We start from the raw sequence: 22,159 nt of genomic DNA, 5'->3' as shown, positions 1-22,159 counted from the left end.
AGCTGGACATCACCTGGGGCTCTCTAACCTGAGTGTCCTGTGGGAGGATGAGCAACAAGGCCACTCAATGTTTAATTGTTCTTCTCTGATGGAAGAAGAGTTTGAAGAAAGCTGTGTGTTCTTACATCTAAAGTGATAGCTCACCTCTGAAGAAATTATCCCTGCTAATTCTGCTTGTAGTAACGGTGTCCGTGGGAGAGTATCCAGGAAAACACAATTCATGAGGGAGGTTGAGGATCATACAGTTACTGTGAATAGCTGTCCGAGAATGTATTTTCTGTGTTGGCAAAGACAAACCTAGACCCACCCACACCATGAAAAATCTTACATTTTATTCTTAATCTACTCCTTAGATGGGAAGATAGTAATGAATAGTAGTTATTCATATGTACAACATGAGATTGAAAGAATGGGGACTAGCATGGTGGCACAGCTGGTTAAGCCACCGTCTGCAGTGCTGGCATCCCATATGGGCACCGGTTTGAGTCCCAGCTGCTCCACTTCTGACCCAGCTCCCTGCTAATGTGCCTGGGAGAGCAGAGCAGTAGAAGATGGCCCAAGTCCTTGGGACCCTGCACCCATGTGGAGGACCCAGAAGAAGCTCCTGGCTCCTGACTTCAGCCTGGCCCAGCCAGGATAGTTGTGGCATTTGGGGGAGTTAACCAGCAGATGGAAGAACTCTCTCTGCAACTCTGCCTTTCAAATAATAAATAAATCTTTAAAAAAAGAGAGATTGGAAGAATGATCATAAAATTACTCAAAAATATAGAGAAGCAATACATGAGTTAAACAAACCCATACATGACATGGATGAAATTTTTTTTTTTTTTTTTGACAGGCAGAGTGGACAGTGAGAGAGAGACAGAGAGAAAGGTCTTCCTTTTGCCGTTGGTTCACCCTCCAATGGCCACCGCGGTAGGCGCGCTGCGGCCGGCGCACCACGCCGATCCGATGGCAGGAGCCAGGTGCTTCTCCTGGTCTCCCATGGGGTGCAGGGCCCAAGCACTTGGGCCATCCTCCACTGTACTCCCTGGCCACAGCAGAGAGCTGGCCTGGAAGAGGGGCAACCGGGCAGGATCGGTGCCCCGACCGGGACTAGAACCTGGTGTGCCGGCACCGCAAGGTGGAGGATTAGCCTAGTGAGCCGCGGCGCCGGCCAGGATGAAAAATTTTGCCAGGAGACGGAGACATTGAAGAGAAATCAAGCTGAAAGATTAGAAATGAAGAATTCAATATGCCAAATAAAAGATACAGTGGAAAGCTTCAACAACAGACTTGGTGAGGGAGAACAAAGAATATTTGAGTAGTAAGACAAATCTTCAGAAATAGATGAAAAAGAAACAAGAAGAAAAAATTAGAAAAACTGAGAAAGTGTTTGAAATTTATGGGATACTACCAAACAACCTAATAATGTGTCTTAGGAGTTCCTGAAGGTATGGAAAGAGATGAATTAGAAGACCTATTCAGTAAAATAATAGCAGAAAACTTCGCTAATCTGGGGAAAGATAGGGACATTCAAGTACAAGAAGTACATAGAACTCCTGATATGCATGATCAGAAAAAACCTTCAACAAGACACATTGTAGTCAAACGTTCAACAGTAAAACATAACGAAAAGATTCTAAAATGTACACCAGATTAACTTCAGAGGACCTCCAACTAGACTGACAGCTGATTTCTCATAAGAAACCCTACAGGCTAGGAGAGATGTAGTCCAAGACCTAAAAAAACTGTCAACCCAGAATACTGCACCCAGCAAAGCTCTCATTTATAAATAAAGGTGAAATAGAGATCTTCCAAAACAAACAGAAATTGAAAGAATCTGTCACCACTTGTCCAGTCTTACAAATGATACTTAAGGATGTGCTGCACATAGAAACAGAGAAAGATAGTCATCACTGTGAAAGAATGTTAATAAAGAAAATCTCTTCGTAACAGTACAAAGGAAATCCAAAACAAACAATAGGAATATTTATGGAAAATGGCAGGACCAAGTCATTACTATCAATAATAATCTTGAATGTAAATGTCCTAAATTCTCCAATTAAAACATGCAGGTTGGCTAAATGGATTAAAAAGAAAACCCATGTATTTGCGGTCTACAAGAAACACCTCACCAACAAAGATACACACAGAATGAAAGTGAAAGAATGGAAAAAGATAATCCATGCTAAGGAAAAGCAAAAAAGACAGGAGTAGCTATCCCAATATCAGACAAAATAGACTTTAACACAAAAACTGTTAAAAGAGACAAGGAAGGGAACTGTGTAATGATTAAGGAATCAATTCAAGAGGAATTTGTGACTAGAGTCAATGTACATGCACCCAATATGAGGGCACCTGGCTATTTAAAACAAATGTTAATGTATCTAAAGGGAGACATAGGAGCCAATACAATAATAATGGGGAATTTCAACACTCCACTTTTATCAATAGACAAACCAACTATTCAAAAATCAACAAAGAAACAACAGAGCTAACCTACACTATGGACCAAATGGACCTAATTGATATCTACAGAATCTTTCATCCCATGGCTGGCTCGGTGGTTCACCTGGCTAATCCTCTGCCTGCACTGCTGGCACCCGGGTTCTAGTCCCGGTTGGGGTGCTGGATTCTGTCTGAGTTGCCCCTCTTCCAGGCCAGCTCTCTGCTGTGGCCTGGGAAGGCAGTGGAGGATGGCCCAAGTTATTGGGCCCTATAACTGCATGGGAGACCAGGAGGAAGCACTTGGCTCCTGGCTTCAGATCGGCACAGTGCGCTGGCTGGAGCGCATCGGCCGTGGCAGCCATTTGGGGGGTGAACCAATGGAAAAGGAAGACCTTTCTCTCTGTCTATCTCTCTCCTCTCTCACTGTCTAACTCTGCCTGTTCAGAAAAAAAAAAAATCTTTCATCCCTCAGCTGCAGAATATATGAACATTCTCTAGGATAGACCATATGCTAGGCCATAAAGCAAGTCTCAATAAATTAAAAAAAATTGAAGTTATACCATGTATCTTTTCTGACCACAATGGGATCAATGGGATGATGTGGAAATTAATAACTTAAGAAACTCCAGAAAATATGCAAACACACAGGAGAGTGAACAAATGCTCCTGAATGAACAGTGGGTCATAGAAGAAATCAAAAGGGAAATAAAAAAATCCCTAGAAATGAATGAAGATAATAACACGACATATCAAAACTTATGAGATACAGCAAAAGCAGTGTTATAAGGAAAGTCTAGGGGCTGGCGCTGTGGAATAGCCAGTAAAGCCACCACCTACAGTGCTGGCATCCCATTTGGTGTCGGTTTAAGTCCAGGCTGCTCTACTTCTGATCTGGCTCTCTGCTATGGCCTGGGAAAGCAGTAAAAGATGGCCTAAGTCCTTAGGTCCCTGCATCCAGGTGGGAGACCTGGAAGAAGCTCCTGGCTCCTGGCTTCTGATTGGCCCGGCTCTGGCCATTGTAGCCATCTGGGGAGTGAACCAGTGGATGGAAGACCTCTCTCTCTCTCTCTCTCTCTCTCTCTCTCTCTGTCTCTGCCTCTCTGTAACTCTGCCTAAAAATAAAAAGTATTAGACACCTTTGATAGTATATATATATATATATATGAAAGTTTATAGCAATTACATCAAGAAATTGGAAAGACATCAAATAAATGATTTAACAATGCATCTAAAGTATCTAAATAAGCAAGAAAAAACCAAAACCAAAATTAGTAGGAGGGAAGAAATGATTAAAATTAGAGACAGCGTTGTGGCATAGCAGATAAAGCCACCGCCTGTAGTGCCTGCATCCCATATGGGTACTGTTTTCAGCCTTGGTTGCTCCACTTCCTATCCAGCTCCCTGCTAATGTGTCTGGGAAAGCAATGGAAGACACCCAAGTCCTTGGGCCCCTGCACCCACATAGGGAGTCCTGGAAGAAGATCCTGGATCCTGGCTTCAGCCTAGCCTAGCCCTGGCCCTTGTGGCCATTTGGGAAGTGAACTAGCAGATGGAAGAACTCTCTATCTCTGCCTCTGCCTCTCTTTCTCTGTAACTCTTACTTTCAAATAAATAAATAAATCTTAAACAAAATCAGACACAAATATAATATGCTTTCTCTGATATGTGGCAGTTAATATAGAATATATTATGTAAGATCTCTGTCTTTAATGTACTGTACACTCTTATTTAATGCTATAACTAGTACTCCAACAGTATTTTTTTTTCACTTTGTGTTACTATATGGGGGCAAACTGTTGAAATCGTTACCTAATATATACTAAACTGATCTTCTGTATATAAAGAGAATTGAAAATGAATCATGATGTGATTGGAAGGGGAGAGGGAGCGGGAAAGGGGAGGGTTGTGGGTGGGAGGGAAATTTTGGAAGGGGGAAGCCATTGTAACCCATAAGCTGTACTTTGGAAATTTATATTCATTAAATAAAAGTTTAATTAAAAAAAAAGAATACAAAAAAATGTATAGGAATGAAATGGACATCTTGCAATATATTTGTTGTTTTTAGCCCTTGTTTATACACCTGTGCAATTGTGCTGTTCCTACTTTTTACTTGTTGAGTCTTATGGTTAGTGGTAAAATAAGCCGGTGATGATAGAGTGGATTGAAAGTATGTCTTGGCTAGCGCCGTGGCTCACTAGGCTAATCTTCTGCCTGCGGCACCAGCACCCCAGGTTCTAGTTCCGGTTGGGGCGCCGGATTCTGTCCCTGTTGCCCCTCTTCCAGGCCAGCTCTCTGCTGTGGCCTGGGAAGGCAGTGGAGGATGGCCCAAGTGCTTGGGCCCTGCACCCGCATGGGAGACCAGGAGGAAGCACCTGGCTCCTGGCTTTGGATTGGCGCAGTGCGCCCGCTATAGCAGCCATTTGGGGGGTGAACCAACGGAAAAGGAAGATCTTTCTCTTTCTCTCTCTCTGTAACTCTACCTGTCAAGATAAAAATAAAATTATATAAAAAAAGAAAGTATGTCTTGGGGCCAGCGCTGTGGCATAGTGGATAAAGCTGACGCCTGCAGTGCCGGCATCCCACATGGACGCCGGTTCAAGTCCTGACTGCCCACTTCCAATTCAGCTCTCAGCTATGGCCTGGGAAAGTAATGGAGGATGGTCCAAATCCTTGGGCCCCTGCACCAGTGTGGGAGACCCTGAAGAAGCTCCTGGCTCCTGGCTTTGGATCAGCAGTTCCAGCTGTTGCAGCCAACTGGGGAGTGAACCAGCGGATGGAAGACCTCTCTCTCTCTCTCTCTCCGCCTCTCCTCTCTGTAACTCTGACTTTCAAATAAATAAATAAGTCTTAAAAAAAAAGAAAGCATGTCTTTTCAAAAATTAAAGAAAATAAGAAAAGAAGTAAGGTGGGCGATTGAAGCAGGGGGATGATGAATAAGGGAAGCATGGTTATCTTCTTAGAACTGTACCTAGGAAATACATGAAATCTGTTCTATTTATATTAATAAAAACATTAAAATTTTTTTAAAAATTCACTGGAAAAAGAATGCTACATCCTGCATGCCTTGAAAAGGAAGATTAGACATTTGCAAATGCAGAAGTCAACCTAACTGGGGTGAGTTTGACTACATAAAGACCGGTCAGTGCAGACTGGGTGCTGCTGGGAAACGCAGAGAAACAGGAGGGGCGGCAGCGCAGACTGCTATGGAGGGCGGTTGCCCACACAAGGTTTCAGAGGCGGCGAGGCTGTGTGGTGGGGACAGGAGCGGGATACGTGCATGGGAGTCTAAATGTCTAAGTGGCCAAGAAAGTTTGTCCAGGTTACAGGTCAACTTCCATTGGACCTACTGTCTAACATGTCATTTCTGTCATCATCTAAGAGGCGATTATGGCTTGTGGGAAACTGTTATGGCCCTCCTTCCTCCCTCTTCCTTAAGAGATCAAAAAAGATGTTAAAATAAGCACATTAATGCTCCCTTTGACCTGAACAGACAACAAAGGGCACCAACTCCTCTTCAACAACAGGTTAACGTGATTTCACACCAAATTGACTCAAAACAAGAAAGGCAAGCTTGCCTAAAAAGTAGCTGGAAAATTCTAGAACTTTAATGAATGCTTATTTTCTTCTTAGCACTGAAAACACAAAACACCCACACCAACAGGGGATCACTTAACAGGATTAGCTCTTACTAGAAAACCAAGTGCAGCAACCTTGCTGGGAGATGAATCTGAACATATTTTTACAGCTTTAATCTCTGCATTCTTCTGGTTTGTCTGCAAGATCCTGTGTGGCTGAACTTACCGTAAGGCTGGGCTGAGCCCTGGTGGCACTGACAGCAGGCTCTGTGAGCACACGGGCTGAGCGGAGGTCTGTCAAAACAGGACAGCTCAGAGCCGTTGTACTGCACGTCTTGGGACCTCAGAGACCCTAGGCAAGGAGGGGAGATTTCTGTCAGTGAGCCCAATGTTCTCCATCAGAGAGCCCCATTAATATCATAACGGAAAACAGCACCATTCTAGCTTTTTTAGAGAAAACATAGCTATCATCACATGTTTTAATTAAGTTGCTCCATGACTTAGCATGGGGTTACACCCCAATAAACTTACCATAAGCTGAAAATATCCCATGTCAAAAACGCATTGGATATACCTAACGTGCTGCACACCCAGCTTAGCTTTGCCTACTTTCCGTGTGCTCAGAACATGTCCATCAGCCTACAGATGGGAAAAATCTTGCCACACAAGCCTATCTTATACTAGAGTATGGAGTGTCTCATGTGGTTTATTGAATACTGAACTGAAGGGGAGAAGCAGAAGGGTTGGACGGGTGCATTTTTGTACCATCTTAAGGGAAGAACTGTCAGACCATCTTACATTGGCAGGCTGCCTGTATTTCTTACATGGAGGCAAAAGTATGAAATAATTTGTTAAGAAAGTTCAAAATGCAGGATGCTTAGGTTGCCAGAACCCAAAATAATTTTTGTTTTGCCTAGTGGCACGGGACATCACGGCCTTGTCAGTGTCCTTAAAGACAGCTGCCTTTCCCAGTGTAGTCTACAAGGGTTTTCATACACCCTTCACTCCCCCCACTGCTGCCCCAGAAACCTCTTATTTAAGGAATACAAACTTCATGCATTTCATAAATACAATCGCAGGAACAGAGCAAGTCTTGAGCAGCTCCTCGATGCTTGTCATTGCCAAGTGTCTTGTCGCATGACAATGATAACAAACACACTGCGCCAAAACACTAGGAAATATCAGGAGCTGGAGACTTACAGCTGGGCTTTTTCTCCATGAACTGTCTCTTGCAATAGATGACACAGAGGATGAGGAGCGCCAGGAGCACGGTGGCCAGGGCGCTGCAGATGACCGCAGCCAGGGCCGTGTCCCGAGGACTGGAGGCTGTGGATGCGATCTTCACAAGGTTGACCTTGCTGGTACCTGCGAATCACACAGATGGGATCAGCGTGCTCTCTGACCAGCCCAGGAGATGTGACACTCAGCAAGAAGCAAGAAAACCAGAGATTTACAAAAACGGCCCAAGCACCCTTTCTCTTAGATTTCTTTAATGCTACAACTCTACCTTGCACCTCAAAATATGTTGGATGTACCTCTCTGATCTCACCACACACTGTGGATACCCAGCCTCAACACACTGTGTTGTAGAAATTTGCCCTAGTGTCCACTAGAAGAGAAAGCTGGCAGCATGCCATTTTTAACAGTTTTTTTAAAAAAATATTTATGCATTTATTTGAAAGGTGAAGTTACAGAGAGAGAGAGAGAGATCGATCTTCCATCTGCTGGTTCACTCCCCAAATGGCCACAACAGCCAAGGGCTGGGCCAGGCTGAAGCCAGGAGCCAGGAGCTTCTTCTGGGTCTCCCACATGGGTGCAAGGGCCCAAGGTCTTGGGCCATCTTCCGCTGCTTTCCAGGGTGCATTAGCAGGGAGATGAATTGGAAGTGGAGCAGCCGGGACACAAACCAGCGCCCATATGGGATGCTGACGGAGCAGGTGGCGGCTTAACCCACTATGCCACAACCCTAGCCCCAGGAGCTTGACATTTTTATCGCTGTATCCCCAGGATGTCAGCAACATGTTTGGGCAAAGGGTAACTCTCCCTCCATCCTCTGAAGGTTTGCTGAAATGAGCTGGCAGCAGACAGATTAACAGGAGCAAAAGGCACACGGATTCAGTTACACGCATGGGGTCATCACAATAACCCTGCGAGGTTCAGATGCTCACGTCCCCTTCCTCCTAGGGGAGGGGGAGAATGAGGATGTGGACTGTTTTGAAGGGGATGCACATGATTCCTAGGGGGCAAGAGGGGACCTGGAGACCAGCTGCTGGTCTGTAAGTGATTCCCTTTGGGAACTGAATAGGATCAAAGAGCAGAAAACAGCTCGTGATGAAGTGTGTCTGGACGTGGTGCCGCTCCTCAGTCTCGCTGCTTGGTGTGTGTGAGTTTGTTCTTCTCAGGGAGGGGATCCAAGGGCCCGTTTGGCAGATCTGGTCTTCCAGCATCTGTTGGTCTCCAAATGTTTTAACTTAAATGAGCAGCACACCAGGGCGCCACATTTTGGTGTGATATCCTCTGGACTCCTTCAGTAGTCTTACTGAAATATTCCTTAAGTAACTGGAATCGACCATATTTTTAAGCAGACTGAGCTAAACTGTGGTCCTCGGTTTCTGAGACAGCAAGCAGTTTGAACATCTTAGCTGTTAAATTATTCAAAGCACATAAGTTTAGGACAATGTTAGTGTCATGCTATGGAGACAGGCACAGTCCTGTGCTATGCGACTCAGGACAAGACGGCCTTTTAGAGGGCAGTGCTGTTTCCTGGTTCATGGTGCGTTCTGGAGCCTGATGGCCTGGGTCATCCTCTGCACATGCGACTTTGGGCCAGTGACTGATCTCTGTGAGTCTCAAGGCCACATCTGTTCAGAGGGAGGTAATGTCAGCACCTGTTTTATATGGGTTCACAGGGTTACATGCGTTCCCATGGAAAGCCCTTAGGACAGGCTCAAGTGTACCTAGCGTCATAAGCTACATGTGATGATGATATTCTAATTAGCAATGTAGTTACCCTTAAGGTGCCGGCATGAAAAAACTCCTTTAAATTAGAAATCCACATTCAGTTGAGTTACAGCATATCCTATTAATTAAGCCCAGATGAATCTGAGAGAAGAATGAAGGGGCGGGGCAGGCAGGGTGCAGCAGGTTAAGCCACAGTCCCCTACTGGAGTGCCGGCTTGATCCCACCTGCTATGCCTCCAATCCAGCTCCTTGCTAATATGCCTGAGAAGAAGATGATGGCCTGAGTTCTTGGGTCCCCACCACCCACATGGGAGACCAGGATGAAGTTCCTGGGTCCTGGCTTTGGTCGCCCAGACCTGGCTGCTGCAGCCATTTGCAGAGTGAAAATTTCTAGGTCTCTCTCTCCCTCTGCTGCTCTGCTTAAATATCTTGAACAGAGACGATCAGCTGCAATGTCCCTCCGTGAGTGAGCAGTGGGGACCCTCTGTGGCTCTTGGACTGTGGCAAACTCCCCACTGGCAATGCCCTGAAGGGCACTGTGTGCCTCACACGTGTTCTAAGTCATCTGGAAACTACACTAGAAGGTAGAGAGAATGCTAAACTTAATCTATTTTACTTTGCCCAACATATCTTAAAAAGGCTACATTTCCATGTGTATTCAATATAAAATTATTAATGGCCTTGTTTACATTCTCTGGTGCTAAAATGTCAAAATCCGTGATTTTACACAGACATCCCATGTCATTTTGGACAAGCCAAACTGCAAGTGCTCAGGAGCCTCATGTGGCTAACGGCTACTACAGAGGACTTTGTCGTTAGACACCAAAGGTTCTTAACTGTATTGTGCATGGGTGATTTCTCCCTCACCCCTATCTATCCGACCCCACCCCCAGAACAACTGTCTACTGAATGAACCTGGAGGCTGGCACCAGAGAAACATCTGGGTGAGCATTACCAAGGAGGATAGCAGGAGTGAGCATTCTGGAATGTGAGTTTTGGTATTCTTAGTCTCAATGGTTCTGAGACACACAGAAAATAGGTTGCTATTGCCACCTGCAAAGGCACAAGAACTGCATGTCCTGGGTGTGGACGCAGAGGGATCATAAATCATCACACGTTTCACAGGACACTTATTTGTTAACATGTTTAGTATTCATACAACACATTTTGTCACTGACAGCTACAGTAACTAAACAGCACACATTAATGCTCACCAGATAGCCAGCTCAACAAATTACACCCGTGACCCGATAGAGATTAAATTAAATCTGAAACAGCCTCTGTTAGAGGACAGACTCACAAAGGGATGTAGGAACTCAGGCACAGCTGTACAGACACTGACAATAAATAGCTGAGTGGGGATGTACGTCCCATGCAAGTTAAACTAGCAGGCCACATGGAAGGGGAAGTGACTTGGAAGTGCAAGCTTTATCTGCTTGGATCAAAGGCTGAAGCTGTGGGAAAGGCCATCTCATTTACATCTGTGAGAATGGTCCACTTGAGGGCCAGAATAGTTTCTTTTGCTTCTTCTCTCTGTCAAGTAACCTCATCCTACTCAGGGTAGGCTTCTGCAACAGCTCTCATTAAATGAGGAACAATACGTGGTTTGAGTTGAAGATCCCCAGGTTCTTAACTATGTCTTAGCTATTCAGTTAGCTCATCGATTGATTCCACAATGGGTCTTCAGGAATACCCTCGAAGGAACAGGGATTTCAGGGTAAAGCAGTTTCATGACGACAGTCCCTCAAGTGCTTACTGCTTAAAATCTGTCTAAAATGCGTGAGTGAACTCACTTGGCATAATATAAAAGGAACCTTATCTAACTTAGAAGAGGGTTAATTGTGCCAAAGTGAGGAATTTATTTTTAATTTGGTAGCTTGTAACTCAGGAGTGAAAACAACTCCCGGAACCAAACACAGAAGTCCTGTTAGTGCCCCTCTCTCCATGGTAGGGCACTAATATAATTTCAGTGATGTCTAGTTGCAATGATCACATCAGCTTTAAAGGAAAATACACCCAATTTGCTGCTTCTCTATGCATTTCCCCAGGCAGTGGTATTCAAAGACAAACAAGAAAATACACAAGAGCCGGCGCCGCGGCTCACTAGGCTAATCCTCCACCTTGCGGTGCCGGCACACCAGGTTCTAGTCCCGGTCGGGGCGCCGGATTCTGTCCCGGTTGCCCCTCTTCCAGGCCAGCTCTCTGCTATGGCCAGGGAGTGCAGTGGAGGATGGCCCAAGTGCTTGGGCCCTGCACCCCATGAGAGACCAGGAGAAGCTCTTGCCTTCGGATCAGCGTGGTGCGCAGGCCGCAGTGCGTCAGCCGCGGCGGCCATTGGAGGGTGAACCAACGGCAAAAAGAAAGACCTTTCTCTCTGTCTCTCTCTCTCTCTCTCTCTCTCACTGTCCACTCTGCCTGTCAAAAAATTAAAAAAAAGAAAAAGAAAATACACAAGTTTCCTCTCTCAACTTTGATGACTGTATAAGAAATGGCATCCTGTTAACCCTAACCCTCTCACTGAGTGCTCATGGGAAGCAGGAATCTGCTTATATATATTTAATTTGAGAGAAAGAGAGGGAGTGAGCAAGTGAACTTGTTTCCATTTGCTGGTTCACTCCCCAGATGATCACAATGGTCATGGCTGGGCCAGAGCTGAAGCTGGGAGCTGGGAGCTGGGAACTCAACTCAGTTCTCCCACCTGGGTAGTAGAAACCCCAATCAAGAACTTGAGCCATCACCGCTGCCTCCCAGGGTCTGCCATTAGCTGGAAGCTGAAGTCAGGGGCTGGAGCTGGCAAACTCGGGCACTCTGCTGTGGGATGTTGGGCATCTTAACTGCTCGATCCTTGGACAAGCTTATGACAACACTTACAGCAAATAAGCTTTTAAAATAGGAGATCAGTGCGTAATTTTTAGCTTTAATTGTCACGTGCAGCAATGCAGACTTACATAGGGAAGTTACGGGACAACGAGCTCAGTATCATTTGATGTTGGAACAGCCTCAGAGACTCATTCACAGAAGTTCCCGATAAAATCCCATCTTCCTCCAATTCTTTGTGACCGGAGCAGTGATAAAAAGGGGGGTGAGGGAGGTTTGTCCTAGCTATATGAAGCAGCTTCTACTCTACTAAGGTTTTTGTTAATTGAGATGTTGTTGAAATTCCTCAGAAAAAGACTTATCTACTACAAATGAAAAAATATTGTTTTGTTGACCCGTGGCTGTTGCAGCGATGCAGGGATTAAAGATTTATTCCGCCCACATGCCTTGGCTGCATTCCCTGCTAGCAGTTCGCTAAGCATATCGAATGCCTGCAAGGAATTCTCTCCTCCCTTATTAGGATTCTGACAGTACTTCTGCAGAGCTGGGACTAGCAATGTCCACATTCTTTGGAAAGTTTTAATTTTTCCAGGATACAAAGGCATCTGTGACCCCAAGCAATCGAGTCATGAAATTTCACCATAATCTTAGCACTACCCTTTGGCAATGTACTTCAGAGAGAGGACTGTTTGCTTAGCTTAGAGTGTACATGACACACATTGCATAGGTTCAGTTTTACAATCTACGTCCCTGTAGAGTTCATTCCAACTGAACTCTTAGGCTGAGCTTCCTACTAGGCAACAGATAGGCCCAAGGAGAACCTGGACAGAAAACGGAGGTCCCCGGCAAAGCTGGTCTAGCCTGACACTCCTATCTCACACCTTGCGGGGCTTGGGAATGCAACCTGAGAGACACGGATATGGGAGAGATTGTGTCACTGGACGAAGACAAGAGGAACACTTCAGATGTGGCAAACCAGAAGCCATACACAGGCCCCAGAGGTGACTAAAATGCAAACACTTGCTTCTGTAGACTTGTGTGCTCCCTTGCAGGGCTCGCACCTCCCAACCAGGGCACTGAGGGCCCATTTGGTCGGTGATGAACCAAGGCCCTGGTTCCACTGCAAAGTGAGGCAGCTTGGGGCCTGCATTCAGCCCCTTTGGTCTGTCCAGCAGGCTCCAGTGCTCCGCTCCAGACATGTGTAGCTTCTGACAGAGGAGAACATTCTGCCAGGTAATGGGGAGCTAAATAACTCAGGCCTGGTTATGTGGGGTCTGTAGGGAGGACAGGCCAGGGCACAGGGTGACCCCAGGACATCCTGGCCAGCAGACCTGCCTGTGGGAGCCTGGCGGCTGACTGCCTGCCTGCCTACCAGTGCCTCAGCCCCAGGGGGCTCCAGACAGCCTCTATGAGTAGGCCTGGCAGCAGCGGCACATGAGCAATGACTGGGTGCCAGTGAGGCAGCAAGCAGAGGCCATGCTACAGAAATGACCAAGTGGAAGGGGCCTTGTCCTAGCGGGAGATGGAACAGCACGGGTGTTCTGGTGCAGACCCTCCTCTGCACAGCTACAGCTCTGCTTCCTGCCCATCTACCAATCAACCTCCCCAGTTTCCCAGCACATCATGTCTGACAACCTGCTGAACCAATGAGCCTTCTTGCCAGGGAAGATTCCTAATAAACGGCCCTGTTCAGGCAGAGCAGGCTTGGGAGGGAGGGAACTGGTGTCCAGTCTCTGGCTCTTGTGAATTCCCAGGCTGGCATGGACAAGACTTTTCACCTGTTGGAATTCCACCTTACCCAGGCTCCTAGATCCCTTGGGAGGCAGAGGTACAAAGCATTCCCCTTAAGGGCAGGTGGGCTCATGCAGAGCCAGCTGCCCCGCCACTTGGGCAGGTCTGATGCCAGACAAGTCCTGGGAGCGCTCTGCAGCCCGCGTGTTTCTCCCTACAGCGTGAGCCTGGCTTTTACTGGAAGGGTTAAGATTAAGAATATTGCTATATCTCACCACTCTGGAATTTATACCTCCAGTCTGAGCTGCTTTTTTTTTTTTTTAAAGATTACTTCTTTTCATTTACTTGAAAGGCAAAGAGAGAGAGAGAGAGAGAGAGAGAGAGATCTTATATTTTCTAGTTCACTCTTTGAATGTTTGCAAAAGCCAGGGCTAGGTAGGTCAAGCCAAAACCAGAAACAAGGAATCCTTTTGTGTCTCCCATGTGGGTGGCAGGGGCCCAAGCAATGAGCCATCATTTGCTGCCTCCCAGGATGCATTAGCAGGAAGCTGGGTTGTAAGCAGAGCAGCTGGGACTTGAACCTACACTCAGATAGAGGTTGTGGGTGTTGCAAGCAGCAGCTTAACCTGCTACACCCCAACACTTGCCCCGGAGCTGTTTTCTTGGACTCCACTTGCATCCATCCCACAGCTTACTGAACACCTCCACTTGGATGAAGGCACATCCTAAACTCAACAGGTCCAAAAAGTGAGCCCACCGCCCCTAAAACATTCCTTAGTGTTCCCCAAATCTCTCCCACCTGCCATCACATCTGTCTGCACCACTCTTCCTCGGGCTGCTTCACGGATGGCTCCTCCAGCTGTCCTGGGTCCCTCCGCAATTGTCACCTACTCAGTGAGGCTTCCCTATCAAACTACACAAAGCTGCAACCTCTCCCTGGTCCTCCATCCTCTTCCCTGCTTCCTTGCCTTGTAGCACTTGTCACCATCTGACATTTTACATGTATGGGTCATTGTCACTCTGCCCCAAGGTGGGAGTACAAAACCTAACCTGCTTCCCCCCACAACGCCCAGCTGGCTTGTGGTTAAGCTGGTCAGCAAGAGGTCACTCTTTCCAGTCTGCATTGCAGCCATGCCTGGCCATGCCAGGCAGAGTCTGCAGGGAGAAGGGCTGGGTAGAAGCGATGTGTGTTACATATGCATCATCGCAACTGAGGGACAAGTTGCTGCTACAGACGCCCCTTCACCACAAGCTGGACTCTGGGGACAGCAGCAGCTGAGTCTTGACTGTCTGAGTAAGCCAGAGGGCAAAGGCTGACATCGAGGCAGGCAAGCAGCACAGCAGATAAGATGCTCTTGGGGGATGCCCAAATCTAGCATCCAAGTGCCTGGGTTCAAGTCCTGTCCTGGCTCCCAGTTCCAAATTCCTGCTTAATGCATACCCTGGGAGTGAGCAGTGATGGCTCAAGTACTTAGGTCCTTGCTACTCACAAAGGAAGCCCAGATCTGATTTCCGGCTTGGTTTGGCCCAGCCCCAGCTGTTGTGAGCATTTGGGGAAGTGAACCAGTAGATGGGAGATTGCTCTCCATTTCTGTCTCTCTGCCTTTCAAATAGTAAAGATGAAAGAAGAAAAAGTCTGGCGCAGCAACCAGTGCAGGAGGCTGGCCTCTGAATCCAACACGAAGCCAAGGTGCTCCACCAGGCTGCACTGGCTGCACTGTTAGGCGACAAAGAGAGCTGCCCATCTTACTCAGCCCACAACATTTTGGGCTCTCCTTGTTACAGAAGCTTTGCCTTTACCCCAACCCCAATTACATACCCCCTACAAGTGACAGTTACATACCCCACAAAAAAACCAGGTTCCACAGGGCAAAGTCAGGTAAAAGCATTACAAGGGAAGGAAATTACAGATCAAGATCCATTACATAGAGAAACCCAAAAAGTATTAACAAGATAGAAGCAAACCAAGTTCAACAGCATATTAAAAGATTATATACCATGACAAATTGAGATTTATCTCAAAAAGGCAATGATGGTTTAATCTTATAAAAATCAATCAACGATATGCAATAACAAAATGAAAAGGAAAAACTGCATGATCATCTCAGTTATGCTGAAAAGACATTTGACAAAATCCAACGTCTTTTTATTATTAACGAAATGCTCAATAAGCTAGGAAGAAAACTTCCTCAACATGATAAAGGTTAGATGTGAAAAACTCAGTGAACATCCTATTCCATGGTGAAAGACTGAATAATTTCCACTAAGACAAAGAAGAAGACATGATATCCAGTCTTACCATTTCTATTCAAAATAGGACAAGAAGTTCTAGCCAGAGCAATTAAGTAAGGAAAAGAAGACAAGATATCCAAATTTTAAAAAAGTAAAACTATCTCAATTTGCAGATGACATCCTGTATGTAGAAAACCCTAAGGATTCCATAAAAAAACTGTCAGAATAAACCAACTCAGTTAGTGGCAGCATTCACAGTGAACATGCAAAAATGAATTGCATTTTATATACTAGCAATGAATAGTAATCCTAAAAGGAGAAATTCCATTTACAAAGAGACTAAAATAATTAGGGATAAATTTAACTAAAAAGATGTAAGAATTGTACACTGACAGCTACCAAAGCATTGTTTGAAAAAATTAAGGACGATCAAAACAGACAGGGAGACATCCTGTGTTCACAGATTGGGAGACCAAATACTGTTAAGACAACAATACTACCCAAAGTGACATGCAGATTCAAAACAATCCTTATATTCAGTATATTTTTTTCTTTTTTTTAAAAGATTTATTTATTTATTTGAAAGTCAGAGTTACACAGAGAGAGGAGAGGCAGAGAGAGAGAGGGGTCTTCCATCTGCTGGTTCACTCCCCAACTGGCTGCAACGGCCGGAGCTGTGCCGATCTGAAGCCAGGAGCCAGGAGCTTCTTCCAGGTCTCCCACGTGGGTGCAGGGGCCCAAGGACTTGGGCCATCTTCTACTGCTTTCCCAGGCCATAGCAGAGAGCTGGATGGGAAGTGGAGCAGCCGGGTTTCGAACCGGCACCCATATGGGATGCCGGCACTTCAGGCCAGGGCATTAACACACTGTGCCACAGTCCCGGCCCCTAGTACATATTTTTTTCAGGATGAAAAAAACCTATTCTAAAATTCATATGGGATTTCAGGGAACACTGAAATAGCCTACATGATCTTGAAAAAGAAGAATAAAGTTTGAAGACACAGACGTCCCAACTTCAAAACTTACTACAAGAGACTAATTCAAAACATGTGGTACTGTAACAAGGATTGATACAAAGAGCGAGCGGAACTGACAGAGAAAGAAACGGACACACTGCAGTCAGCTGACCTTTGCCAAGGTTGCCAAGGCCATTCAGCGGGTAAACAAGGGCCTCTTCAGAAACGGGTGATGAGAAAACAGAATCTCCACCTACAGAGGAGCCACGATGGATACCACTTCACAGCCTGCTTATTTGTTTATTTATTTTAAAGATATATTTTATTTGTTTGAAAGGCACAATGCTGGCTCCAGCTTCACCCCCTATTTAAAAGCTAAATCAAAATGCATCAGAGACTTACATTTAAGAGCTAAAGTTAAAGTTTTTAGAAGGCATAGGGTAAAATCTCCATGACTATGGATTTGGAATAGTTCCTTAAATACACATCCAAAGTATAGGCAAAACAGGAAAACATAGATGTGTTTGGCTTTCTCAATAGGAAAAATTTTTGTGTTTTAAAGGACACTCTCAAGGACATGAAATGACAATCCACAGACAGGGAAGAAATATTTGGAAATCACATCTGGTAAGCATTTAACATCCAGAATATCTAATGAACTCCTATAACCCAACACTAAGAAGACAAATAATCCAGTCAAAAAATGGGAAAGGTACTCAAGTAGATATTTCTCCAGAGAAGACACACAAATTGTCAGTTTGCACAGGAACAGTTGTTTAATCATAATGCATTAGAGATATGCTAATCAAAGTCACTTGAGATACCACTTTATAGCTACTGGGATGATGATAATACAAGCAACGAAAAGAAAATAAGAAGTGTTGGTGGAGATGTGGCGAAATTGTGACATCACATTGCGCAGCCCTGGGCCTGATGATCACGTGATGGTTTGGGTTGAGACTATGGCCACAGAGAGGTGGTCAAGTGGCCGGTTTGAGCAGTATTTGTTGTCAGAACAAGTGGGTAACTGATGGGTTGTGAGTCAGGTGCAAGGAAAGATGGAATCTAGGGTCTGGTAAACCACTGGGCAAACCATGGTGCCATGTGTTCACTCATGGAGATGATGGACAGTGGGTGTGGTGGGCCAAGGCGAGAGGGCTAATGAGGGCTTTCAATTGTGCAGTTTGAGAGACCTGTTGTGCACGCCCTGGGGCATGCAGAGTGAAGCAGAAGAGAGAGATGTGGCAGGAGATATACATTTGAACAACCAAGTACATAGATACCACCCAAAGCCTGATTCAATCACCAAGTGTGCAGAGAGATAATGAGGAGAACCCGGGACAGAACCCAGGTAACCAGGAAATCAGAAAAGGAGGATCCGGCATCCGGGACAAGGAGAAAATCAGCAGGGAGCGCATCAGGCAGCTGGGAGAGAATGCATTTCCAGAAAGAAGCAAAGCACTGCCCGCTGGGATGAACCCTTCTGATTCTTTAGTAACCAGCTGCATCAGGATATTTTACTGTGGGGAGTAGTTAGAGAAAGCAAGTTTCAATATTCCAGAGAAAGTGAATTAGATTTGTGATTTTTACCAAAATTAGGGGCCTTGCCCTTTGCAGTTCCCTACAAACTTATTATTCAAAGAATCCAAACCAAAACGAAACCAAAGTGGGACTTGGAAATGTGATGTCACCAAGGGAGATAAGAGAAGCCAAGGAAGTTTATGATAAATAGTAATTAGGATTTGTTACTTACAGTATCACAAGTAACAGAAGGATTATACCAGGATTTGCCCCCTTCCCTAAGAAATCATTCTTAGGGATGATATGACTTTTGGAGCTTCATCCAAACATAACACACCCACACACATTTTTTTATTATTATTTTTCCAGCTTGACATCTGTTCACCAGTATCTGAGGCTGGTATGTCTGGCCGGCCCATCTTCCAACATCTGTCGGAAGACAGGACAACTGATTGCTGCCTGAAGCAGAGCAAGGGCTCATCACGTCAGACCACAGTCTCCACATATGCTCTGAGCACTCAACTTTCCTAGTTACTCCCCAATAGTGTTTTTATTGATGTTCTCTTTTGAACTGGGAGCACATCAAAAAAATACAGCTAAGTGTGTGCTTTTCCGGTGTTGAGCAATGTTGTACCAGAGCTGGCGCAAAGTTGCAGCATTTGTTTATAAATACAGAACTTCTGAGCTTGCCCTAATTAGCAGCCCTTTGATAATTTAAAGGCAAGTGAATCAAGGCAGAACCCTACAGAGGCCCCAAGCCGCCTTGTTTTTAATTCTAAGACCTATGATTCATACATATGCTTTTGTCATGAGCAGAACCCATCCCTAAGTCATATAATTTTTGTAAAGCTGCTTTTCTTATAAGGTTTATTGATTTATTTTTACTTATGTGAAAGGGAGAGAAAGAGAGAGATGCCTGCAACAGCTGGGGCTGGGCCAAGCTAAGAGGCTGGAGTTCTATTTTCCATCCAGATTACTGCACCATGTGATTTAGGGCTCAGCACCATGGTGAATAGAGTGAAAGGTAAAAACCAGAAGGATATCCCTGGAGCAGAAGGACTCCAACATAACGCAATGGTGCCTACAGGTTCTTAACTGTGGTCCTAGGGGGTGGAGGCTGTTTATTTATTTTTTTATCTAAGTAACAAGAATTGTGCATACCTGTGATACCTATGGGGTACAAGGTGCTGTCCCCATATGTGTGCACTCTGTGTAATGATCAGATCAGGGTAACCAGGACATCCATCACTGCAAACATTTATCATTTCTTTAGTGAGGACACTGAGGGCCATTTCTTCTAGCTATTCAATAATCTAAAAATATAATTACTGTAGGATGCAGGAATTTTATTTCTGAACATGTATATATCCAAAGGAATTGAAATCAGTAAGCCAAAGAAATGCCTGCACTCCCATGTTCACTGCAGCATTAATTCACAATAGCCAGGGCGTGGATGCAAACTCAGTGCCCACTGACGGGTGAACAGATGAGAAAACCCCACACAGTGGAGTATTATTCTGCCATAAAAAGAAGGAATTGCTATCAACAACATGAGTGAACCTGGAGGATAAGGTTCAGGTTAAGCGACATGAGCCAGGCACAGAAAGACAAATACTGCACGGGCTCCCTTATGTGCAGACTCTAAAAAAAGTTGAGCTAGTAGAAGAAAGAGTGGAAGGGGTTACCAAGGGCTGGAGGGGAGGGGAGGAGAGTAACTGGAAGAAGTGGTCAATGGGTACAGTTCCAGTTAGACAGCAGGACTGAGTTCTGGTGCTCCATCGCCCAGTGGGATGTTACACCGTGTTTCATTATTTAGCAACTCGCAGACCAGGCCCTGGGGTGCAGGATCACGGAGCCTCTCTGCACCGGGTGATGGGGTCTACCCAGGGGTTTTCCTCTGGGCTGCCCGCCCTCACCGCTCCACTGCCATCGCTGCTGCTACTGAGTGAACTGGAAGGAAGCCACCAAGTAAATGTGAGATGCCCTTCTTGAAACGCAGACATGCTTATATCTACTCTTAGACTCAGAGCATTGAGCGTCCGCCACATTTATGTTCTCGAATTCTTATGAGTCATGAAAAGCAGTTGCCTTTGGATAATTAACAAGCGTTATTCTCCACTACTAGATGTTTAAAAAGACATGATTACGGCCAATGTTCTGAGCTGGCTTCCATTATCCCATTAGCATCTTGTGAGCTATAGAAGGAAAGGCCCCCATCTTACAATTATACGGATCAAAGCCCTCTCTATCACATTCTGGAAAACTCTCATCAAGTATGTTTCTTAACAGAAGAGATATGTAATTAGAAAAGTAGAAAAGTGTGTAAATAACAGCTTTGTACTCTGCCAATGCTTAGCTGCTACACCTCTTGGAAAATCGCACCTAAGGCCGGCACCTCTCAGAGACAGAACTAAGGCTGGTAGTGACAGAACCCTGCTGTGAATCGAAAAGTCAGAGAGAAGAATCCAACATCAATATCAATGATGGCTTTGCCATTTGCTCACCACCCTACCATCTTGACTCAGTTTCCTTATTGGTAAAACCAGAAATAGTACTCCCTCGCTCATAGGATTTCCATGAGAATAGAACAAAGTGTTATTGCTTATTAAAAGGCTGGCAGGTACCTGGCACATGGCAGACCTTCCTTAAGTGCCAGCCTTAGGTATCCTGGTATTATTCAGAATCAGACATTATAATCATTGGTATGTCAGGCTGTGCCCACCTCACTTCCGTTTTCAGGACATCACTTCCTTTTCCCCTGGCTATAAATGTAACCTGCCCATGTGGTACATCAGGGCATTCCGAACCATTTTGGGTCCAATGTCCCATTTTAGAATCATAAACAAAGCCTATTAAGATCTGCCAGACCAGGCTTGCTATAATTTTCTTTTTTTTTTTCCTAAGATTTATCCATTTTATTTGAAAGGCAGAGTTACAGAGAGAGAGAGAAAGAGAGAGAGAGAGAGAGAAAGTCTTCCATCCGCTGGCTCACTCCTCAGATGGCCGAAACGACTGGAGTTGTGCTGACCCGAAGCCAGGATCCAGAAGTTTCTTCTGGGTCTCTCACGTGGGTACAGGGGCCCAAGGACTTGGGCCATCTTTTACTGCTTTCCCAGGCTATAGCAGAGAGCTGGATCAGAAATGGAGTAGCCAGGACACGAACCAGAGCCTATATGGGATGTTGGCACTATAGGTGGCAGCTTTACCTGCTATGCCACAGTGCCAGCACCATAATTTTGTCTTTTAACAATTCGGACTTACTATGTAGTAATAAATATATAGACACATAAACATTGACCAAAAATAACATTACATACTTAAATTACATATAAAAAAGGGACATTGGAAGGAAAATAATTGGTAGAAATAAGCTTAAAAGGAATGCAGAGAAAAAAGTTACTTTTCTTGTACACTGAGTAATTGAAAAAGTTCTTGGGTAATGCAATTGATATTTATTTAGGTGCAAAAAAATCTGGAAGTCCATGCATAGTGTTTTCATAAGTGCCCATTTTTCATGAACTTTTGAAGAGCCCTGTGTATCTGTCTGGTTCTATTGTCCTTATTCAAATGGTCTCCCCTTACTGCAAAGTTATGACAGAACAAAGAGTTCAAGGGAAACGTGACAGTCCTCTTTTGGAAAAGTCCATTTGCATGGGCTCATTTGCATGAGTGCGTTGGTGTAGCACTCAGATGATCACTTCTGACGCTCTGGACAGCCAGCAGGGGACGACGGGGGTCGCTCTTGCTCAAGAGGAAGAGGAGGGAAGGGGACAGACATGAGAAAGCAGACAGATCACAGGGCCCAGCCCAGCATTCACGACCAAGAGGATGAACTGAGGGGTGAAAACCACATCCAGCGCTGGCAGGCGGCATGTTATCTGAGGCCTCTCCCCTCTTCCTGGTTTTTCTTTTTGCTTTTCCCTGGAAACTCACACT

At 45.2% G+C, this 22,159-nt stretch overlaps 1 protein-coding gene across 2 annotated transcripts in view; it reads right to left on the bottom strand.

The window, feature by feature from the left end:
* The window catches only part of TNFRSF19 (TNF receptor superfamily member 19), a 105,977-nt gene that overhangs the window by 10,758 nt on the left and 73,060 nt on the right, over nucleotides 1-22,159 (bottom strand). For both annotated transcript variants that reach the window (XM_062194558.1, XM_062194559.1), the window contains exons 6-7: nucleotides 7,206-7,370; nucleotides 6,232-6,357 (exon numbers count right to left, since the gene is read on the bottom strand). In XM_062194558.1, coding sequence (XP_062050542.1) covers nucleotides 6,232-6,357; nucleotides 7,206-7,370 — 291 coding nt within the window. The remainder of the gene's footprint in view (nucleotides 1-6,231; nucleotides 6,358-7,205; nucleotides 7,371-22,159) is intronic.

Source organism: Lepus europaeus, chromosome 6 (genome assembly GCF_033115175.1).
Source record: "Lepus europaeus isolate LE1 chromosome 6, mLepTim1.pri, whole genome shotgun sequence".
NCBI lineage: Eukaryota > Metazoa > Chordata > Mammalia > Lagomorpha > Leporidae > Lepus > Lepus europaeus.
Note: the sequence above shows the minus strand (reverse complement) of the source record. Positions and strands in the feature narration are given on the sequence as shown.